Source organism: Muscardinus avellanarius (assembly GCF_963383645.1).
Source record: "Muscardinus avellanarius genome assembly, chromosome: 14".
NCBI classification, from domain to species: Eukaryota; Metazoa; Chordata; class Mammalia; order Rodentia; family Gliridae; genus Muscardinus; species Muscardinus avellanarius.
This window is the reverse complement of record NC_137800.1, coordinates 46,538,469-46,562,277: the sequence shown is the minus strand read 5'-3', so window position 1 is coordinate 46,562,277 and position 23,809 is coordinate 46,538,469. Positions and strand designations below refer to the sequence as shown.

The 23,809-nt window shown below is 42.4% G+C and overlaps 1 protein-coding gene across 2 annotated transcripts in view; it reads left to right on the top strand.

Moving 5' to 3' along the window:
* MFHAS1 (multifunctional ROCO family signaling regulator 1) overlaps positions 1-19,714 on the top strand; it is a gene marked incomplete at both ends in the record, with an annotated part of 83,112 nt that extends 63,398 nt beyond the window's left edge. Inside the window, 2 exons of one of the 2 annotated variants that reach the window (XM_080710740.1) lie at positions 9,817-9,943; positions 19,681-19,714. In XM_080710740.1, the coding sequence (XP_080566866.1) occupies positions 9,817-9,943; positions 19,681-19,714 (161 nt within the window). Of the gene's footprint in view, positions 1-9,816; positions 9,944-19,680 lie in introns of those variants that run through there. The other variant, XM_080710741.1, reaches the window with a different exon arrangement.
* Positions 19,715-23,809: the final 4,095 nt, after the last annotated feature.

The window sequence follows — 23,809 nt, the reverse complement described above, 5'->3', positions numbered from 1 at the left end:
TTTCTCACTGGGCTGCGTGTTGCTACCACATCAAGGAATCAGCCTTCCATGGCCAGGTAGGCAGTACTGGCCTAGTTCTGGGGCCAGGGTCACACTGTGCTAAACACTTGCACACAGATCTCATCAGGTCCTCATGGCAGCTCCGTGAGGCAGGCGGTAGAGATGAGGAGACCGGCTGGAGCATCAGAAACACTACCAGGGACCTATTGCCAGAAGGTCATGAATAAAGAGCCACTCATCAAAGATAACACTCTACCTTCCTGCTGATGCCAGGCTTGTCTCAAGTTAATCAGTGAATTTCTAATGCAGTAGTCTTGCCCATCCCAAGACCCTCTCTGCCCAGTAGGTACCTGAAGCACAAACCCTGTATGTGCTATATTTTTCCATATGCCCGGCAGTGTGGCCACTCAGTACCTTGGTTTCAGTACTCTGGTGATGTGAACACAAGCACTATGTTGCTGTGGCAGTCCAATGACCAAGCTGGCTAAGTGACTAATGGCAGATCACTTATACAGTGTGTATTCCCTGGAAAAAGGGGAAAATTTGTGTCCCCAGCAGATCGGAGCCAGACGGTGAGAGCCTTCATTATGCTTCTCAAAATGGCATGCAATTTAAAACTTACAAATTTTTTATTTCTGCAAATTTTCATGTAATATTTTCAGACCTCCATGGACCACTGGTAACTGAAATTAAAGAAAGTGAAACTGGATAAAGCAGGAGCAGAAAGTCAAAATGCTCTAAATTAGTACTTGCAATCCTCAAAATTTGCCGTGATGGAACGTAAGCACCACAAAATGTGAGGCAGGACTAGGCTTAGTAGTGAGCACTCTCCGTTTCCGCTCCCTTCTCCCTTCTTGGACCTCCTACCATAGGGGCTCAGAGCCTCCCTGTGAGCTTTGCACAGCAGCCCCTGTTCCGCAGTTCTCTCTGGCTCCATCTGGCAGCTGTTCCCTGTCCGCCCCAGGATGGCAGGGAGTGGCCCGCTGAGCCTTGAGGCAGGGCAGGAGAGGACCAGTGTGTGTGGCTGAGGTCTGGCCACTTGCCTGAGTGACTCATGTGTCCCCTCTGTCTTTCAAAGGAAGAAGGGAAGGGACAATTACATTGAAGTCCTTTACTTGCTCGAGAGCTGTTGTTCTCTGCCACTTCTGCTGTTTGGCCTTAATCAAATGTATGATTTGGGTTTGTTAAAAGCCTCCAGAGGCTTCTGCTTTTTCATTGATTCCATGATGTACATTGGCACCACAGCCTTAGCCTGGAATTATACTTGGCACGTGGCCAGCACCCACCTATGTTAAACGGGCTGGCAAGCGGCTGGGGTTGCCCAGGCATCCATGGCTGGTGCCTCCCCTGACTCTGAGAAGCCTTGGGTACTTGGGAGAGCCTGGAGGAGGCCATGGGGCTGGTGCAGGAACATGCATACTCACCTCCATGGGAACTTGAGGAGGGTATTTAGGAAATGCAGAATTCCATTCAAAGAAGTTACAACATGAGTGCATTTATGTAAAAATGTTTGTGTGAGTGTGAGGCCAGTGGGAACGAGAAAGACGTTGACATTAGAGGAGTAAAGGAATTGGAAGTAAACATAATTCTCATTTGAGCACGGCTGTGGGTAATATACTGTCAGCTGAGAGAAAAGAGAGTTGCAGTTATGCTTATGTGATTTTGCCTAGAAGAGAAGAAATTAGCAAAAAGTTATTGGTGTATAGGGGTGTGGCAGTAACAATGGAATTTTTAGAGAAGAAAATAGGGGAATTGAGGCCTTTCTAGTTCTCTTCTTATAGGCACCTAGCTTTCTAGAAGTTATTCATGCCTGAATTTTGATTCTTATGTTTCAGCACGAGGAAAGAAATAAACATTTAATGAGCTTTTATTAAGTGCCTGGTATAGGATCAGATCACTTGTAAATATCATCATTTAATTCTTGTAGTGTTTCTATAAGGTATATATTTGTCATTTACTATGCCCAGTTCACAGATGGGGACAATGAGGTTCAGAGCAGCTAGGTAACTTCCCCAAAGCTTTCAGAACTCTCATCTTTTTTCATTTTCTTCTCCCTTCTCTTTTTTTTTCTTCTCTCTCTCTCATTCCCACCCCATTCCCTCCCCATCCCTCCATCCCAAGCTTGGCTTAGTGACTGACTTTGATATGTTTAAGTACATCATGTGCTTTAGAGAGTTTCCCTCTTTCTCCCTCCCATCCCCTCAGCTAGATCGCCTTATTTGCTCCTGTATAGGCTCTCCTTCTTCATTTAGAGTTCCTCCTGTTATCTATTTCTTTCTAGCTTTCGTGTGTACTTTTAATTTTAAATGGCTTTACTAGATTAATCATCTCTGATATGGGGAAAATCCCCACTGGGCTTTCTTTAAAGAGCTTAGATATAATTGGGTATATTTTCTTAGCTCAAGAAATAAAATGCCTTTTTTCTTCCATGAACAGCAGGGAAATTTTCCTCACAGATAACAGGGACTATTGTGCCAGTTCTTCTTTCTTTTCTTTCTTTCTTTTTTGTTTTTCTGTTTTCTGCTCAGTGTTTCAAAAATAGTGTCATTTCCAGTCCAGGTAGAGAGAAGATGGCAATCTTTTGAGCTAATTTAGTGAGTTGGCCACCAACTTGCCATGCACTTCAATGCTAAAAGGAGCTAGTGTCTTTATCTCCAATTACCCTTAGCCTTGTTGGGTCCTTGAGGTTTGGTAAAATAGTAATAGGTGAACTATGCCTATGGTTCACTTTTAAATTAGAATGCTCTTAACCTTTTTTTCTTTTTTAAGATAGAATGCTCTTAACCTTATAACAGGCAGAGAGTCATTTACTGAGGTGGGGGAGAAGAGGAGGAGGAGGCCGAGCTCGCATGTCTGGTTACCAGTTAGAGGTGGGAAAAGGGTCTTTACCTGGACTTGCCTGATCCTAAATGTCAGCCCTTCCACGTTTGTCTTTAGCAGCAGCAACTGCTGTTTTTCCATTTTATCTCTGTACCTTGAAAGTTTAAAATGATCAATTGTATTTAATTCATTTGAAGTACACAATTTAGCAGCCCTTGGTAGAGAGTATCTCTTGTCAATTATTATTAGATATTAGATAGTATTAATATTAGAACGTCCTAGATCATTGACTATAGCCTCAGCTTGAATTTTATCCAATAGTGTATATTTTTCCCTTTTGGACCATCACAGTGGGTTAGTTTAATTATGAACTAACCATAATTAAATTAGATTCTGAAAAAACAATATCACACAAAGCATGCATGTCTTTATGGCATTTCTTTCCACAGATTAGATCTATAAGATTCATGTTGCTATGGAGTAAAACTCATGGGGAGGATGCATTAAATTTGCCTTCCTGGAATCTGTCAGGCATTTCGTTTGGTTGTGGGAGAATGGTTGCTATAATTCCGAATGTCCATGCCCCCTAACAGTGTGTATGTTGGCGTCTAATACCATTGTGATGATATTGAAAGGTGGGGCTGTAGGGAAACAAGTAGATCTAGAGGCTCCACCCTCGTGGGTGTGATCAGTGCCCTGGTAAAGATTGAGCTTCTTTGCTCTCTGCACTCTGCGAGGATACAGCATAGGTACCACTGTGAAGCTGCCTGCAAAGGAGACTTCCCCACGCCAGCCTATCCTCTGATGAAACCAGCCCCCTTGGCCACGCCACACCTTCCTCCTGGCTGAACGCTTCCATGATTATATTCTTTTCCTTGTGTGGCAGTGTTAAAGGCTCAGTCTGTACACCTGCCACATCCGTTTGCTAGTTGAGGAATAACATGAAATTCATTCTTATTCTTGATTAACAACTTTTCAGGGGCTGATGGGGCTAAGGAGTTTTGGATCACAGAGGTTCGTACAGCTTAGTGCTTCTGAAGTCTTCATGGATGATTAATATGGCCTCAAGTCGAGGCCGCATCTCTGAGAATGACAGTTGGAGCAGGAGAAGATAAAGAAATGCTCCTGGTGAGGAGAGCTTCCCTCCCCGCTCCGGGATACTGCTCTGCTGTGCTTATTTATGCAAGTATGAGATATTATTTCTATGTAAAGTATGGAAGTGCAGCCATGTCAGGGGTTACTCCTGCCTAAGGTGATGTGGGTGTGACCCTAAGCCTGTGGGGTTTCCATGTGCCCCAGGGCCCTTCAGGGAACCCTCAGCTCTCTCAACTTTCACTCCCCTCCCCCCCACTTTTGGAAGGAAATGAAGTTGCTGAGATCCCTGTCTTCTTGCTTGTTAGGAGACAAGAAGCCAATGTGTGGTTTCTGATCATCCCTAAGGACGACGCGTGGCTCTGCTTAGTCCTGGAGCCCACTTAGGCCCTCAGAACCAGGCTGACTGCGAGAGGCCTTTGGCCGGTGCTTCCGCGTGCAGATCATGCTTCCTCCATTTTTCATTGAAAACTAATGTTGGAGGGAGAACGTTTTATGCCGTTTCTTTTCCTGTATGAACTAGGTGACAGGCCACCCAGATACAGTCCCCCTTTGAAAGCACTCGGGTCCATCAGAGCAGGTTTTTAAGATCCCACTGGCAGAGGAGAGAGGGCAGAGCTGAGCAGGGTTCAGGCTCCCTCCTCCCCTCAACCCACTTTGATCTGTGAGGCTTGTCTAATCTTTAGCCAAGTCTGCTGGAACTTTATCCAGAGCAGGAAAAAGGGAAATAGTTTTCCTTTCTTGGGTGGATTTGTATTTATATAAACTCTTAGCCACTAGACGGGAGCCAAGTGGCAGAGACGCACGTCTAGGGGAGGCACACTAAATGAGTGAATGGTGGGAATAGGCGAGGGCATTCTGTTCCTCCGTCCCCACGCCACATCTACTTGGGTCAGACTGTGTCAGGCCTTTCAAGGGGCAGCAGGGAGAGAGGATGGTGGAAGTACCTGTGCATTTTCCTAAGGGCTTACCCAAGTGTAGTGCCACTAGGGAACAGAAGCTGCCCAGTGATCCAGGTCATTGCCCCAGTATTGAGAGAATAGTGTTACAGAAGACTCCACTGTCCTCTGCGCCTTCAGTCCCCCAGGCTTTTGCTACACACACTATGTCCTGCTATTGATTGACTGTATAAATTTGTCAGAACCTGTTGGAACCAGCCCTGACCACTTCTTGTAGGCAGACAGTTGACTATGTGCGTTTGCCACCTGCATGACTGCTTTCTCAGCAGAACTCCCTTCTTCCAAGTTTCAAATGGCTCCCCATGGGGCTACTTTGCTACACCTAATGAAATCTCATACAAAATCTAAAGAGAGAATTTCTTGTTCTTATATAGTACTGGTTACTGCAGCTCGTATGTGTCTAGGTTTATCTGGGGCTGTGAAGATGCTGAGAACAGAAAGTTTAAAGAACTGTGATATGAAAAAATCTTTTACTTTGTTGTTGGCTCTTTTTGAATCGAAAGCAAAGCCCTTCCTACTAGGCGACTGAGCTTCCTGCGGCTTTCCTGGAGTCATTTTTCCTACAGGTGATTAAGTTCCACAGGAGCCACAATCACCTGCTGTTTAGGAGTGTTTATTCTGGCCTCCAGGAATACTGGTTTCCTGTCTGTTAGAGCCTCAGACTTCACAGTGGAATCCTCCTGAAGTTTCTGCTTGGGTCTTAACCCAGGGGCTCTGGAGCTGCTGAGACCTGAGGCTGCACCGCAGGGGGACTTCCAGGGGGGTGAGCAACCTGGAGGGGGGGCTCTTTCTCCCCTGCAGGTGCTCGGCACAGGGGCACTGAAAGAAAGGAAATTTCAAGTAGTTAATCCTGGAAAGGCACAGGGAAGAATGCTACTGAGGGTTGTCTGTATGTGAACAAAAGAACAAAGAAAAACATTATAAAAGGGAAGGGTGTACTTCTACTGTGAAGGAAGGGGCTGGATTCAGGTAGAGAATTGAAAAGAAATTTTTGATAGTGATCTTAACTCTTGGTTTTCTTTGACCGACTTTTTTTGACAAATGTTTTGGGGGTTGTGTGATATTTTGAAGCCATGACTTTTTGTTTAATCTCTTTTGATCTTGAATAATATTTACTCAGAGCATTCACATTGTAATAATATTTATTCAAAATATTCACATTATAGCTGGGGACAAATGTAAAGTAATGAAGTCATGAATGCAGCAATATGATCTCATATGTATATAGTTATAACCTACACAAAGAATCGCAGGTTAATAATGTTAGAATTATGAATGACTATCTTTTATCATCAGCCAAAAACTGAAAAATATTTTGCTTTCTTAATTATGAGAGTGTTTTTTGTTTGTTTAAATAGTAGGATCTTTTTTTTATGGTACTGGGGATGGAACCCTTCCACCTTGGGCTACACTCCCAGACGTATTTTATATTTTATTTGGAAACAGGGTCTCTTAAGCCAGCGCGGCTGGCTTTGAACTTGCGCGATCCTCCTGTCTCTGCCTCCCAAGCGCGGGGATTACAAGCATGCGCCACCATGCCCAGCTAATAGTAGCATCATTTTTATTATGTAGGCGACACATGTAAACAGCTGACCCAAAAGCACTCAGTGATTGATCTTCCCTACCACCACATTAGTGATCAGGCTTGGCTCACAATGTCCTGCCATGGGATGGCATTTCAGAGAACCTGAGTCACTATGCAAAGACACAGCCAATGACAAAGCCACCAGACCTCAAAACTAGGACTGGCGCACCTTCTTATACCCCTTTTTTCATCCAGGCAGTTGGAATTGAGGACACATTCATTACCTGTGCTTTAGAGGTTGGTTCACTTTTAGTGACAAAATGTTTCTCTCAAATGTGAAGAATCTTTGTCCCTAGCATGTTCTAGCTAGGCCTGCAGATCTTCCTCCTCATGTGGACCAGCCCTTCTCCATGTTCTCCACCCAGCATTTTCCCAAGTGGGAAGGCCATAATGGAGGCCATTATATATATTGACTGACATTATGTAAGCTCACAATTTGTTAATCCAGAGGAGACCTGAGTGGTTTCCCAGCAGGGTCCCTATGGAGCAAATGCAGCTCTTTGTTTAGTGTATTTGAGATACTGAGATATACACTCATCTTTTTCTCCTTTCCTGTCCTTCAGACAAAAATAATATGTAATTAATAAGCAAGCATTACTACTAGGGAAATCAGGAAAGGCTGAGCTTGTTCACTGGACATGGGACATGGAGCACCTACTAGAAAAGGAGCAATAGAAGGTGTCATTTGTGCCCAGGGTGTGGGTCCTGCTTGGCTTCCACTGTATTATTCATCAAGAGAATCTAGAACTTCCTAGGGTAGTGTCATTGTGAGTCATAGAGGTAATCATGATTGTGATCTACTTTTCCTTCTACCTGTAACTGTCACCTCTGTCATTACTTTGGAGGGTTTAGGAAGAAGGTGAAGAAGAGTGTTGAAATTTGTTTTTTAATGCTGGTTTTGTCTGCTGACCTGGCTAAGAAAGCCCACTGTGAAGCTGGGTAGAGCTGCACTCTTAGAGAAAGGGCATCTCTAAAACCCCTAATTGACCTCATTCTGTTTGGCTGGTAGATTATACTCTCATACCAACAATACTTTCCAAATTGTTCCCAAAGCTTCAAGGCACTGAGGGGCATTTCTGAGTGTTTGGTTATTTTGTTTTAGCCTCAGCATTCAGAATCAAAACAGTTCTGACAACCAGATATCCACCAGGCAGGTTGATAGTGCTAAATTAACTTTTGTTGGTGAAGGAATTCAAATTACATTCCTACTGTGCAAAGCCATATAAGAAATGTTCTAATCTGGAATTAAAATCTTTCCTAAAATGTAAATAGCTTGATGATTAAGTTCTTTATTTTTTATTTTAATAAATTTTTATTGGTGCATTGTAGTCATGCATCTTAATGGAATAAAAACCTTGTGGAGATATACATGCACATATCACCCAATCAGCTCTTACCCAATCCCTAACCCCTCCCCTCCTCCTCCCTCCTTCCCATACTTGGTTTCCTGATTGACTTTGGTATGTTTGTTTAAGTACATCATGTGCTTTAAAGAGTTTCACTCTTTCCCCTCCCATCCCCTCAGATAGGTCACCTTAATTGCTGCTCTATAGGATTCCTTATTCATCTAGAGTTCCTCATGTTACCCATTTCTCCCTCATTTTTGCACAGTAGGGAAAGCATCTGATTTCTTATTTTTTGAGACATTTCACTGTAAATTCCATAATTTTGTTCTCCTTTATGGCTGGGCAAAATTCCATTGTGTACACATTATATCTCAGCAGATTTCCAGATCCAAGTGACCTCTATTTAAAAAAAATTGGTTGTGAGTGGATCATCTTGTCAGAATTACTCACCTTCTGGCTTTCAGAATTTTAGTAATTGGGAATCATTGTGGAAATTAAAAGAAGGACTTCCAAGGAAGAAAGAAACTTTAAGTGATTGGATGTGGAGAGATAGAAGCTCTAATCAATTATTGGTGGGATTGCAAATTAATGCAACCACTTTGGAAAACAGTATGGAAGATCCTCAGAAGAAGGAAAACAAACTTATCATATGATTCAGAAATACCACCTCTGGGTATCTACCAAAAAGAATGAAAGCCAAAATACCAAACTAATGCATGAGCAACCGTGTTATAGCTGCACAATTCACCATTGCCAAACCGTGGAACCAGCCAAGATGTCCTTCAACAGATTAGTGGATTTCAAAACTATGGGATATGTACACATATTTATTTTCTTTATTTTAAAATAGTGGTTTTTAGATTGCTCCCCCAGGACAGATATGTTGAAGCTTAGAGAAGCAATCCCTTCTTTGGGGAGGTTCTAGGGCTGGGAGCCAAAGGTAAGGGCCCAGAGGTTGGTTCCCAAGCTCACATCCTGATCCTGCACCTTTTCTCTGATGATTTTGGATATGCAGCATAACAAAATAAGGATAAATCTTCCTCAGGACCTTGCACAGACTGTACTGAGGAATTTTAGCTCTGTTATTGTTCCCTGCATACTCTGGGGTCTCTAGAATGTCACATAAGCAATAGAAGTGATGACAACCATCAATTGAAGTTTGAATTCCAGTAGTGCCTTTCCCTTGTGGGTATCCTTTTGATGTCCCTGGTGTGATCCATTAGCTCCCTAGGTTGGACTAGGGCAATCAAGGCAAAATCATGTGCCATCATCAGCCAGAACCACTTACTGAGTGCTCTAAGGAAACTAAGGAATATAAGTTGAAGATGGAACTGCTTTTAGAGAGTTCATGATCTAGCTGTAGAAAAATTACATCCAGGGCGTGCGGTGGCCAATTTTCTTTAGGTACTGTGGTCCTCTATCAGGTTGATCCTCTGTTTTTACTAGGACCCATTATTTGTAAGACAATGCCTCATGGGTGCTTTCAGCTTGGCATGCAGACATAGCCAGGAAATCCTCTTGCCAGGAGGTGATGGGCTGCTCTTGGGCCATTTACCTTGTTAACATCGTTAGTCTGCTGTGTGTCCAGTTCATTTGCATGCAGGGCTTTGTTGAGAGGCTGCTGCACTCTGCCTGAGTCCCATTTGCCCCAAATCCTAATTATAAGCACTTCCTTGGCAGAGCTCTAGGGAGCCTGGCTCATAGAGATCTCCACAGTCATTCCGTGAAAAGAAAGGTAAGCAGGATCACGGCAGATGTTGTCTTTGTCTAGAGGCTGGCCTTCCCATCAGTCATAACACAGGTGCCTCCCCATGGTGATGCAGATGAGAATTTAGGCAGTGGGAGCCAAGCCAGCTCTGCTGATCCCTCTGGTTGAACTTTTGTTCTCTGCTTCTACTGTCTACATGCCCTTCCCTTCCTCACTACTTGCCTTTCTCGTCTTCCCAACCCGTCATTGTATTTTTTTTCTTTACAAAGCACATCTCCCTAATGTATTTTTTCTCTCCTCCTGCAGGGGAGTTGCTGAGCCAGCCAAGACCAGAAGGGGTGGCAGAGATCATTTGCCCTAAGAATGGCAGCGAACGAGTGAATGTTGCCTTGGTTTACCCACCTACGCCGACTGTGATCAGCCCTTGTTCCAAGTGAGTTGGGAGATCCCCTCTGGCCTCTGCTCCTCACTCCAGACCCAGACTCTCTAGGTGTGATAGCCAAAAGCCAAGTTAAACTACATCTGCACAAACCTTGAGAAGTTGCCGAGGATTGACGTGTTTACCAGTGATATCAACACCAAGGCTTATGCAGAAAAATAAGAACTGTCATTTTTTTTCTTTTTTGCAAATTTTATTTTCGCTGATAAAGTCACAAAAAATTTTAACAGCTTTATTGAGTTATCATTCATAAACCACACAATATGCTCATTTAAAATGTGCAGTTCATTACTCTTCAGTATACTTGATGGTATATACCACCAAAACAGCATTTTTCTCCAAGATCATCCATGCGGAGCATTACCAAACCCCCAAACCACCCAAGTGAATTCTTAACTCTTGTCATTGTGTAATTAAGTGGGTCTCATTTTGGGGAACAGCAAGGGTGTATTAAGTAAGGAAAGTCTGCTAAAAATTTTGTAGTAAATTGTTTTTTGCTACAGGGTTCTGATTTTCTAGTCTGTCTGTGGAAATCACAGACTTGTGTAGCTTTCCACCACCCCCTTCTAAAGGAGATTTAGAGTCAGAGAATGCACACATAAACTAACTTGGATCGAATGTGAGCTGAGTTTTCTGGATAAAACTTATTCTATTTATCCGGGCTTAAATTTACATAAATACATATTAGAACTAGGAATGTAGGAAGCCACTTATGATGAAATGCCCATGTACCTCGTATCTGAAACAGTAGCAGCCACAGATCTTCTTGGGTTAGATCTTATTATCTGGGTGATATCATCAAAATGACTTACCAGGTAGCCAAGTATTTATATTTATGTGGTAAAGTTTAATTTTTCTGCCTGGCTGGCTACGCGGAATTATTGTGTCATATATAAGTTTGGTTTTTTTTATAGGGAGGCTAGAAAGTTCACATTTGAGAACTCTGATATATCATCATCTTGGGACATATTTATGCAACCACATGCCAGAGCTCTGTGTGGCAGGAACTGTACCTCATCCTGGAGGTGGCAGCTCTCCTACTTTCGGGGTGCTGTCTGCACTGCCAGGGGCTCTAGAGGCATTGTCCCACATCAGCAGCTGTGGTGGCGGCATGATGCTCCCTCCTCTAAACTGGACAACTCACTAGACAGAAAGAATACTCCTAACCCATCTTTGCTGGAAAATATCACCGGACACCAAGGGAAACTCTCATCTAATGCTATATTTAGAAAGCTATTTTATCTAACATGTGCTGAGTAGAGTTCATCCTGACATGACCTAAGACACTGTGAAATCTTGAAGTGCTTCTTAAATATTGGAGTAGGGTTACATAGTAAGTTCCTGTTAACTAGAATATCTCCTGTCCTGAGCAACAAAATCCAGACATTTTACTATTTTTTAAAACTTGAATTTGTGTACACTGCTCACTCCTTTTAGGTACACCTGGCATAAGGGTAAGGATGGTATGTTAGAACCAGCAGGGTATGGAATGGAGGGAAATAATTATTTAATACATTTTCTACTGGCACAAATTTTCTGAGCCAAGAAAGATGTTCACCTATTGTTTTGCCAGAGACACATGCCATTTAATAGGTGAGACAGAGGTAGGATTTACAATGTCCATTTGCACAAGAAACCACAGTGGCACCAAGCCAGTGTTATCAGTGTGTTCCCATGGGCTTCTTGTTGTACTGCCACAGAAAGCTAGCACTTACACCAACCCAAAAATAATGTTATCAGCCTTTCTGACAGTTTATTGAACCTCGGTGAACTAGTAGCTTTAAAATCTTAGGCAGTCAGAAGCCTCAGACCTCTCATTGCTGGAGGGAGCACCATTAGGTGCTAAGTCAAACTACTTTTGACTTAGCAAGCTGAATAGCTTGATTCTGGAATAAGTTCAAGAAAAAGTATCATAAAATGGATGGCAGGTTTGTTGTATAACTCTAAATGAAGGAACACACTGTTTTTTGTTTGTTTTTGTTTGTTTTTTTAGTATGGAGGTTAGGAGAAATTTATTCTTTTGTGACCATTTATATAAAAGCATGCTTTTATATGATAGCCTGTGTTCTATGCCATCCTGTTTTATACCCGTGTCCTGTAAGCATCAATGGCTCATAGCTGTTAATGCAAAATAAAAACAAAGACACATAGAAACCAGGCCAGGCCTGGTGGAAGGTCTAAAGTTGAAGAGAACAGGAGTTTATTGGAAGTGGGAGAGTCAGGGTAATTGATGAGGACATCTGTCAAGAAGAGAGTCATTAAGTCCCCAGAGCTTGGTCTTGAGGCTGAGACTTGAGGTCCTGGCAGACACAAGAACTCAGGAGACTGACACTACAGGTAACTAACTACAGAATAATCTTTTATTTTTCTGTCATCCCATAAAATGTACGTAGAGGACAAGACTAGTCTTTCTTTATCAGGCACGTACATCAGATCATCCAGGGGAAGAGACCAAGCCTGAGTCTAAAAAGCACAGAAGCACCCAGTTGATTCTAATGTGTGTGCACTGGACTTTCTAATCTCTCAGATCGTCTGTATCTCTAAGGGCAGGCTCTTGGCCAGTGAGACCTGACCTTTGACTATCGGACCTTTCTCTGGTCAACATCCAGTTGGCAGCACCAAGACAGAACTGATGCAGCCACATTGCTGTCAGCCTCCAGTTGTCCCTTTACTCTCAGGCAGGGTGAATGTATCATTCGTCATTGAAGTCAGGAAAGGGTTGAGAGTGACAGGCACTAGCCAGACTGGTCCCAGGTACCATTGATGGAGCTCTTATGGTAATTTAAAAAATATCATCCAAGCTTTTCTCAGATGAATTTACTCCTCTCCTTTATAGGTCAATCAGAGATTTGCCACTTAACTGCCTGCCTTTGGCCATATGAAAAATAATGTTGCTGCAGTAGAGTTTATAAAGAAAAAAATCAATGACTGTTGTTTGGTTCTTTCTTACAGATTCCAAGATTTTCTGTTTCTACTTGTATAAAACTCTTTGTCTTCCCCCCATGGAGACAAGTAGAGAATAGGGAATAGTAGCTCATGATTTAATTTGGGGAATGTGATTTACTCCTGTGACTTGTCTCAGTGGTTGGTGGCTGAGATCTTCACCAACGTTTATCTAGAAAAGGTTTCAAACTGAGTGAAACGTCTCCCTCCCCACATCTCACCCTCCAGGGAGAAACAGGGACTGAGTGGCTTTTTGTTGTCTTTGCTGATAATTAGATAGAAATATGAGTAACTCTCATACTTTGCATATCTTGATTTTAAGGGCATCTGCATTTGATGTGGTTGAACATGCACCTCATAGCAAATACACCTGAGTTGCTCAAAAAAATTCCAGCTTCCTTAAGGATATGGATTATTCAGATACATATTTTTAAAGCCCTACTGTTACTGAATAACTTAGTATACCATAAAACTCACCCATTTAAAGATTTTCAGTTTATTTACAGTTGTGCAGCCCATCACCACAAGTCTAATTTTAGAACATTTTCATCACCCCAAAAAGGTACCTTAGGTTAATTGCCATAACGTGTCTACTACAATATCTGGCTCCATGTAATCAGTAAGTATTCTTAGTATCACTTTCTAGAATGGCTTTACTGCCTGGTTGGTTGGTGTTAAAAAGATGTCTAAATTTTAAAGATGTTCACAGAAACACAGTTGTCCCTAGCACAGTTCAGTCCAAAGGCAACTGATTAACTTCACCCCCTCTTATTTACTACCAGCCTCTTATTTACTTGATCATGGAGGTGGAGCTTCCTGGAAGGAGTGAAGCCTTCTTTAGAACATCTTAGTAGCAACCCAGTTATTCAAGGGAAGCCAAACCTTGAACCTTAAGAGTTGGAAGGCAAAACTATGCAGTGGTCCCTTGCTACCCATGGAAGGATTGGTTCCAAGTTGCCTCTTCCCTTGGGATACCAGAATCTGTAAAACGACCTAGAATGTTTGTATATAACCTATAAATATCCTCTCAAATACTTTAAGTCATCTCTAGATTGCTTATTATAATATCTAGTACAGTACGAATCCTATATAAATGGTTGTTATACTCTATTGTTTAGGGAAATAATGACAAAAATCTGTACATGTCTGAACATACCATCACCTAGCACCTCCCCCCAGAATATTTTAGCCTGCAACTGGTTGCATCTGAGAATGTGGAACTCAGGGAGATTAGGAGCTGACTGTACTCTCAGTAGGAAAGTAGATGGATAATCTCTCTAAATTTTTACTTGTAAATTCCTGTCTTGGTCTAGTTGTTTTCTAGGTTGAGACATATAATATTGTAGTTCACAAGGAACGTGAGCTTCCTGGGTGAATGGCAGCTTGTCGCTTACATTTTCACTTTCAGATCCTCTATAGGAGGTTTCTCTTTCTTTCCAAAGAAGTTTAGACCAACCTCTTCCTCCACCATTTAAACTGTGTTCTCCAGGATAAACTGCTTGATAAGCACACATAACTAATGCTTTCTGTAAAGAAGACAGAATTCAACAGGTTGGAATTCTGGAGTGTGTCCCACATTCTTGCATTGCGGTTTTTTAATGGCTGACCTTCTAACATACAGGAAGTAAGGATTTATAAACTTAATTTCCTGCCCGTTGACCTTTCTCTTGTATTGGTACCTTGTCTGTGCCTTCTCTTGTCTGGTGAGTGGCGAGAGTTCTCAGAGTGATGAAGGCAGTTAATTCCGATTTTGGCAGGCCATGCGTTGCAGAATTAGGAAAAAGTGAGCTGGTTTGAACATTGTTGGGTTAAGCTTTTGCCTTTTCCAGAAAATACTAATAATAAGAGAAGGCAAGGCTGAGATGCTGCATTTCAGAATTACTTTTTAAAAACTTGGCTTCTTGCCTGTATACGTATAATTCTCATTCAAGCAAGAACGCACTAAATTCCCATTACTGGCTGTTTGTAAGTATTCTCAAAAGTACAATGATTGCTCTGCACAGGAATTTTTGCAGTGACTTAATGATATTTAAAACCAACTCAAAAAACGTTTTATAAAAAGTAGGTTGAAGACTCTGTGGCTTTTATCTCACAAATAAACAGACAAAATATGTCTAAGCACACCCAGATTCATTAGTATGGGCTTGATAGCATTTTAAAAAGCAATGGAGGAAATGAATTTGGCTTTATCAGAGTGGAGAACTTTGCACTGACCACAGAACTTTGAAACACGGAAGGCAAGGTGGAGATGGTCAGATATCTGTGGGCAAACCTGTGGGGTGGGTCGCATTGGTTTGCTCTTTCCTGCACCAGGACTGACAGACCTCATTGCCTTGCTCCTTTTACAGGCTAGGAGAAATTTTGTGTTTTTTTTTAATCCTTTAGTCTCCCATCAGCCACATTCACGTTGGAATTTTTCCCCTCTCTGCTTAGGTATCTTCATACTTTCTTGGAAAATTAAGTGGAAAAGATAGTGCTTCTTTCCCTTTTGCCATCATTTTTACTGTACCCACTCTGTGACTTTAGGAGCACCAGTTTTTAAGGGTAAGTCTCTGGGAAGCACAGAGAGTTTCTGGAATAGGTAAGGCCGCCTAAAGACCTGGAGCGCTTGGGGGGTGGGAGATGAAGAGAATCCATACAGCAGGGCATCCTAGGATTATTCATCTTTCACTTGTCCAAAATCCACTCACATTTGGGAATTGGAAACTGCTTTATTCTTTTGTTTAATTTTGTGTATGTCAGTAATCTTATATCTTTGTTGGAAACAAAGTAGTTTTTTAAACATTGAGTTTAACCTGAGCACTGTAGTGGAACCTGTAATCCCAGCTACTCACGAAGCTGAGGCAGGAAGATCCCATGTTTGACACCAACCTTAGCAACTTAGCAAGACCCTCTACAACTTCCTGAGAACCTGTTTCAAAATTTAAAAAAAAAAAAAAAAGCCGGGTGTGGTGTGGCACAGGCTTGTAAATCCCAGCATTTGGGAGGCTGAGACCAGAACATCATGGTTCGCAGACAGCCTCAGCTACTTAGTGAGGGCCTCTGCAATTCAGTGAGACTCTATTTCAAAATAAAGAATTAAAAAAAAAATAGGGCAAGAGGTGAAGCTTGGAGGTTGAATGCCCCTTGATTCCATCCCCAGACCCGCAAAAAAAAAAAAAAAAAAAAAAAAAAATAATAATAATAATAATAATAATAAATAAAAACCCAAACAGGGCTGAGGGTGGGATGGAGCTCAGTGGTAGGGCACTAATGTAGCAAGCACAAAATTCTGAGTTTAATCTCTAATACTTTAAAAAAAAAATGTACTCTGAATACTTTGCAGAAATATAACATCAGAAAATCCCAGCCCAGATTGGTTAACTCAGATTATAGCTTTTTTAAAGCCATGTTTGTTCTTATTTTTTTAAGGTAGTTTGAGGTCTAGAATTGTGTTTTCCAAATTTGAATCTTTATTTTTTAGTACCATTACTCTAGATATCTATAAAATGTAGATAATGGAAATACTTATCTTATGAGCTTACCTCTTATATATAGACTATTGCAGGTAAAGCATTTAGTATTTACATAGAACAAACAAATACTCCATATAATTAGATACTATTGTTTCTACTAGGAATACATGTGTAAATACTGTGGATGGCATATCAGAATAAAAATAAAAACAAAATTTCTCTGCAAATATAGATACTATGGTAAAATCTACTCACTGACTTATCTATCTTAGCAGCTCAAAAATTGACATGCCTGCCCAACAAAAAGTTAAACGTGTATGCTGGATAGGTAGATAAGGATCTTGCCCCCCACACACACTACGCAAGGGCCAAGGTTCAGTACAGGAAGGTCTGCCTATAAAGCACTGTTAGTAAACCCCAGTGCACCAACCTATCTTCTTGGAATAAAGAGGAGGGGAGATGAGAGGCATTCTTTTCTCTTATTATAGTCACAAACACCTACTGGATCTGGATAGACTTCTCAGAACAAAACCCCTGACTCACCGGATCCTACTAGAAACTCCTTAAGCCACATAAGGCAGAGAGCACCACATCCCAGATGAAGGTATTTTTCATAATCACAGCCACTAATTCATGCTCAGCTGGATCTGCAGTCTGCATCCTGGCTCCTGGTTAGGTGCTATTTTCTCAATACTGCTGCTCTCTCTTGCCTATGTGTTTTAAGATATAGTGTATTCTTCATACGACTTCAAGTATAATAAGACCTAGAATGCCATCGAAAATATAGCTCATTACCCCAGGTCCCTGAAAAAGGGGGCATGCCACACCCTGGCGGGAGGGTACACAGGGCAGCACTGGGGTTGGTCACCACCAGTCAGAAAAAGAGGGAGCAACTGTGGGCAAGAGCATTTATTGTGATTTCCATCAGAAGGAATGAACAAGGCAGTATACATGAGCTTAGGATTGGCTCATTAAAAGAATTTCGGTGTTTTCTGGGGTACAGAGGCTATCCCTAGGTGTCTGATACCTGGCTCTGGGATGATTCAGGCAAGTGGATAGTGACCCAGAGCATAAAAGCCAATAAAAGAGGTGCTGGGGGTCTAGGGTCTGGACTGGCTGGTATGGGAGGTGCATTGGCAGGGTTATACTTCCAAAACTGGCTACCCCTGGGAGGGCCATTCTCGCCAGGGTCAGGAAGGCCCCAGATTTCAAAGCATCAGAATATAGAAAAGGAAAGACACTGTTAGGATTAGTATATGTCATGGCTTCATTTTCAGCTTGAGTGTTTCAATACCTGGAGTCAAAATTCCCTCGTGGCATCCAAGGAGATGCAGGTTCTCCAACCTGGGAGTCTCCCAGGCTGAGGCCTGCCTTTGGCTCCACACCTCAGTCTCCAGCATCCTACCTGGCAGCTCTGTTGGATGGCCCAGAGGCCTCCCAGGTGTGGGACTGAATTCACTGCCTCCCTCCCCCAAAGCTCTTCATCTTTCTGTGATGCCCATGTGTTTCAGGTAATGGCAGAGCTTTGCACCCATCTGTTCAAGCTAGGGATCTGTCAGCCTCAACACCTTCCTCTCCTCTCTTCCCAATGAGCAGTTTGTCCCGAGCCCTGTTGCCCCATCTTTGCAGTCTGCTTTGACTTAGGTGAATTTGGTTTTTTAACTTTCTCTGCAGCCTCCTGCTTTCCTGTAGACGCTCCTCTGAGTCTCTGCAATAGTCTTTATGATTGAGTCCCAACAGGCCTTGTACTCTCTAATCTTTTGTCCTTTGAACCTACAGTTCTTATCATATCTCTCCCTTTTTTTTTTTTTTTTTGTGGTACTGGGGTTCCTGGAAGCCCTTCTATATCTGGGCTACACTCCTAGACCTATTTTTTTAATTTTGGAAACAGGGTCTCTTAAGCCAGCACGGCTGGCTTCAAACCTGCGCAATCCTCCTGTCTCCGCCTCCCAAGCGCGGGGATTACAAGCGTGTGCCACCACGCCCGGCTATCTCTCCCTATTTAAAAGCCTTGGGTGGCTTTCATTTCTATAAAGGCTTAAGTTCAAAATACTGGGCATGGTTCACAAAGCTCTTCACAGTCAGACCCCAACCACTCTGGGGACCCAGGAGACACTCCCTTACTGTGGAAGAGAGTCATTATAATGCCCTCTGGTGGGAGGGCAGTGCTCAGCTGGCTGCCACCCCTCTGTCCTACCTGGTAAAGGCCCATTGTCCCTATGGCCATGTGTCCTGTGTCACCTCCTCTGGGAAGCCGTCCCGGAGCCTTCTGACTTTCATCGGTTATTTTTCCTTGCACATATTCTTATTGCTTTTTATACTCCTCCATTATGGTATTGATCTCAGAGTATCTTGGCTACTTGTTACCTGTGGCTTTTTCATCAGATTGTATTCATCATTCAGTAGATGTTTGTTGGATATTTGCCTTCCAGGAGGCATGCCAGGCTTTGAGGATGCAGAAATAACCAAGAGAGACCCTACCCTCGAGAATCTAGTAGTGAGATTCAAAGAAATATTTAGACAAACTTGTGAGTGTTGAGTTACTATTAAGTTATAATACCTGCCACAAAGGTTGTATGAACAGAGCTTTCTAAGCACCCAGAAGAATGAACTCCACCAGGAAGAATGAGGGGAAAGTTCCTTTCAGGCAGTAGTATTTGAGTTGGATCTTGAAGGATGAGTTTATTGAGATAGAGAAGCAGGGAGGTAGGTAAGTCTCATTTCTTTAAGGATACAAACAGAAAGAGTGGTGTCAGTGTGGAAAAACGCTGAAACTGGGAGCAGTGGGCTCTTGCGTTTAGATGCCCATGTGTTCTCGCATTCCTCAGTGTTTGTGTGAATGGGGAGTGGCTCAGGGGAGCAGGCAGCCTTGTTTATAATACTTTAAATAAAATCGTGTTTTTAAGTCCGTGCAGACATCCATTTTCCCTTCTTAGCAGTGTGTATTTCTACTCCCAGAGGGTTATTTAGTTGTGCCCATGGATGTTTATTGAGAGGAAGCAGTTCTGTGTGTTGAGCTTGGGTTGTTAATTAGAAATCCAGTTTGCTGTAAATTTACAATGGAATAGCTGCCGATAGCCAATTAGCAACATTCTTTATGACTGATCTGAGCCTAACATTACAAACAGAAATGCTTGTCTAACTTACAAAAGAGACTCTTGTGGGGATATTGGTGGCCTGACATCTACATATTTATAAAGATTTCTAGAAATATAAATGAAAATTCATGCAGAAAATCCATTCATCTCATTACTCTCTTTTCTTGTAATTAAGACTGTCGTTCTTCGCTGCCTTTGGTCATTTCTGTGCTTTCTTCTCATCTACCTCATCTAGGAAGAACGTTGGTGAAAAGCACAGAAACCAGTGACTTGTGGCTATGGAATTTCCATAGAGAAAACAGCATGGGCGCTCACCCGGACCATCTCCTGTACCTGGCGAGCTCTCCGCGCCCCGACAGGTGCTGAGAACTGGAGCGAAGATGTCCTCAGGGCACTTTCAGGGACCACTGTGGAGGTGGGGAGGTGCAGGGGAGGGGGAGGATGGAAGAGAACATGGAGCAAATGTTTCACAACCGGAACCTCAGAACTGTGATCCTCCAAGGACAGCACTACTTGAAGAAAAGAGAAGAAAAGTCGAATGGCTTCTCAGGGATTTTGTTTTCCGTGCACATAAGCCATAGTTCCAGTGCAGTGGCAGTATTTAGAGCACTCGGGTTTCAGTTCTGTTCAATGTGAAAGAGGGATTGAATGATGTTCATTGCTGTTCCGTAACTAGTGTAAAATATGTATATGTTTATCTTTATTTTTATAATATGCAAATACATTTAAATTTATACTGTTTGAAGCTTCTAGCGTTAGTTAACACTGGGTGCAATATTTTGCATGAGAACTGTGCCAAGATGGGGCCTATTTCTTATTTTAGTGTAAGACTTTTGGGTTCTTTCTTGATTCTTTAATCTGCCTTTTCAGACTTAAAAAAGGAAAAAGAAAAAGAGGTCTATCGTTAGTCCATGGATTTAGCATTGGTTTGTAGAAATTTCCAGTAGTCAGGACCCTTCGGTGTGCATTTCAGACAGTGTCCCTTCCCATCACTTCATTAAAGGGACATGGTGGCAAGTTATTTATATCATACGTACTAGGGCAGAGATGGGACGCTCTTGGAGACCAAAGAGGATAGAGCCCATGGAAAACCTGAGTCTTCCAAAATCTTAAGATAATCAGGAGTCAATTCTGAATCAGGCAAGGGGCTTTGCTAGTAAGTAGTTTTCTTTTTGAGAACAGGGTTCAAAATTTAGTAGAGAGCATTGTGAGCCCCCTGTACCCCACATCATGCTGCAAGACCTGTGGGCAGTGAGCTTCCTAATTGGGGGGCAGAATCCTGCCTTGGCTGTTTTTTCTTACAGAGCCTTTTGTTGGACAATCTACTGCCAAGAACTAGTAAAACCCTCATTTTTAAATCTCCAAGAGGCAAAATTGAAAAAACAAACCCTACAAATTGCTCTCTTATCTCCTAATTGGGGCCAAATAGCATATGCTGCAGTAGTAGCACATTCTTTGAAGAATGTAAAGGACTCTGTTTACATCTGCCTCCTCCACGTGTTGATAGAAAACGTGTAGAACTATTTCTCACTAGTGTCAGACAGAGTGAGTCAGCGGTGTTACTCTTTCACTTTTTTGTAAGGTATTGACTCTTAGAATGCCACTGTGCAGTCTCCACATAGTTTTAAAAAATAAAGTAACTGTGTTTTGAGAAATCACAAATCAATTTTTATAGAATATTTTCTGCCCCAGGAGTGAACTACATTGACTCCAGAAGCCCCAGCTACAAAACTATGATTTCTTAGGCTCTTAAAATCAAGTGGAATCAGATTATTTTTGCATTTTTTATTTTGAATATGACACTTCCAAGTTTGAGATTTCATTTTCCTTTTAGAACACAGACACAAGACTAACCTGGTTAATCCTTTTGTCACAGTTCTCTGTGTATGTGTGTGTATGTGTGTGACCTGATTGGTAACATTTAATTGATTTATAGACCATTGACTTGCTGGGCAATAACAGACTTTTAATTGGCATGAGACAGTTCCTACACTGTCAAATCAACCAACTCTGACCAATCATTTGAAAAAGACTCTCAAGTGTATGATTTTGGGCTAACTCCCAGGAGGGCCATGTAAAACAGAAATAACACCCCTTTGGTCAACACACTCAAGTGTTTGCTATTCTCATGAATACAGATTTCCATGTTCTTGCTATTTTTTGACAAGTGATGTTCTGTGCTGTCGCCTGGACCCCAGAGAAGCAGCGTAAGAGGAAACATGTCACATGTGTTCGGCTGTAGAGTCAGCAGGATAGAGGGTTATGTGACCACATAAAGCTCCAGAAAAACGTGAGAACCCGCTTCAGCCTGAGGGGAGGGTCGGATACAGAAAACACTCTGCTCTATGGGAGTTTTCAACATCTGTGTAGGAAATTCCGTTTTCTCTTTCAGCACCCAGGAAGGCTCAGCAGCCCTCTGAGGTTGCCAGGCAATTCACGTAAGCACAAGAGGAATTTTCCAACTTGCCTCTCAAACAGATGCCCTCCAAGTTTGTTATGGTTTCTATTCCTGCAACTTGTGGTAGCAAAGCCACTTCCTGGAATTGTTAAAGTGCTGCCAGAATAAATGTTTTCCCCCTTCTAAGAAAAAAAAAAAAAAAAATGACAGTGCTCCTATTTGACACTTGTGTGTTGGACTCTCTTTTGAATGAATAAAGAGAAAAGAGTTTGATGTGATTCCTGATGGAGTGTGTTGTTTTTCATGCCATAGTCTGTGAATTGTAATTGTGGTTTCCCAGTTCATTGTGGTAACCAGGCAGAAATTTTAAAAGATTTAATAAAAATACAAAGAAAAATGATTAAGCGATGATATTCCCAGAGTTTAGTTATTTCTGATTTTGTTTGCTTTTAGTTGCAATTTTATCAAGGAGCGATTATTTTATATGTTTAGTTCTTAAGTTTGAGCTATGAGGTCGGTGGTTCTATCTGTTTGGGGATTCAGCCAAGGGAAGGCAGCGGAGTCCTCTGGAATACTGGCTTCCTCACTGGGGCTGGGGATGGAGCCAGGGCCTCCTGCATATGCTTGGCGAGTGCTCTGCCTCTGAGCTGTGCTCCAGCGTGACGCTGCCTCTGTCTTTAAATCAGATCTTTTCCCAGTGAGCCCACATATTCCTAAGTCAAAGCTCAGGGATTTATGATAGGTCTGGAAGTTCCCTTTCCCTGGTTTTTCTTTTCATCACAGCCTGGTAAGTATTTATCCCAATATCCCTAGGCAGCTGAAAGAAAGGCTTCTAGGGTCCTGGTGAGAGGCCCTCTTCATCCTGTGTTTAAAAAACACAGATGAACAGATACAGAGAGGAAAGGAATAGGGCTGCTTCTTTGAGTGGCAGCAGCCTCCAGGCAGAGGACCAAGACCAGCCAAGCCCAGCGTGAGGCACTGTGGCATGGGGGATGAGGGAATGAAGGGGCTGCTCCAGCCTGGAGGGCCTTGTCACAATGCCCTAGAAAGGCCAGTGGGCTCCTTGGGTGCCCTGCATTCGAATATGTCTCTACCATTGAAAAGCCAAAAGCACTTGACAGTCTGAGTGTCAACGACTAGTGCAAAAGAAATGTGCTCCATGTGAGTGGCTTTTTCTCAGCTGCATCCAGGTACCAGGACTGACGCTCAATGCCACTGCTGTCCCCTGGTGAGGGAGACAGCACAATCTGAGCATACATCATCAATCCAACCTCTGTCTTTCTTTATAAAGAAACTGAGTTCTTTAAATGTGCTGAACAGGTCACACAGCAAAGCAGGTGTCAGAGCTGGCAATTAGAAGTGTATTACTTATCACATACATGGTTCTCTCCCAAGGCTGTTTTCACCACCTAGTGAGCTTTTTGTAGATGGAATCCAGGAGCCTCTACCTCTAGACTACACCACAGCCCTGTTTTATTTGGAAACAGCCTCACTAAGTTGCTGAGGCTGGCTTTGAACCTGCAATCCTCCTGTCTCAGCCTCCCAAATACTGAGATTACAAGTTTGTGCTGCTATGCCTAGTTTAGTTGTGAGATTTTGAAGTAGGTTCCAGTGTACTTACGTTTGAATTTGACGTTTTACTTAACCCTGAACCTAATCCAGTTTCCAAATGTCCCTTGAAACATTCATGACTCCGACATGCTAACATGTACCCCCTGAGATACAGTAAGTTTGAGAAATGGTGTGTTTTATAATGGTGATACATGCTTGTAATCTCAGTACTTGGGAAGCTGAAACAGGAGTATTGCAGATTTGGGGCAAGCCTGCCCTTTGCAACTTAGTTTGAGACCCTGTTTCAAAATAAAGAATAAAAATAGGGCTAGGGGTGTAGCTCAGAGGTAGAATGCCCCTGGGTTCCATCCCCAGTACTGAAGAGAGAGAGAGAGAGAGAGAGAGAGAGAGAGAG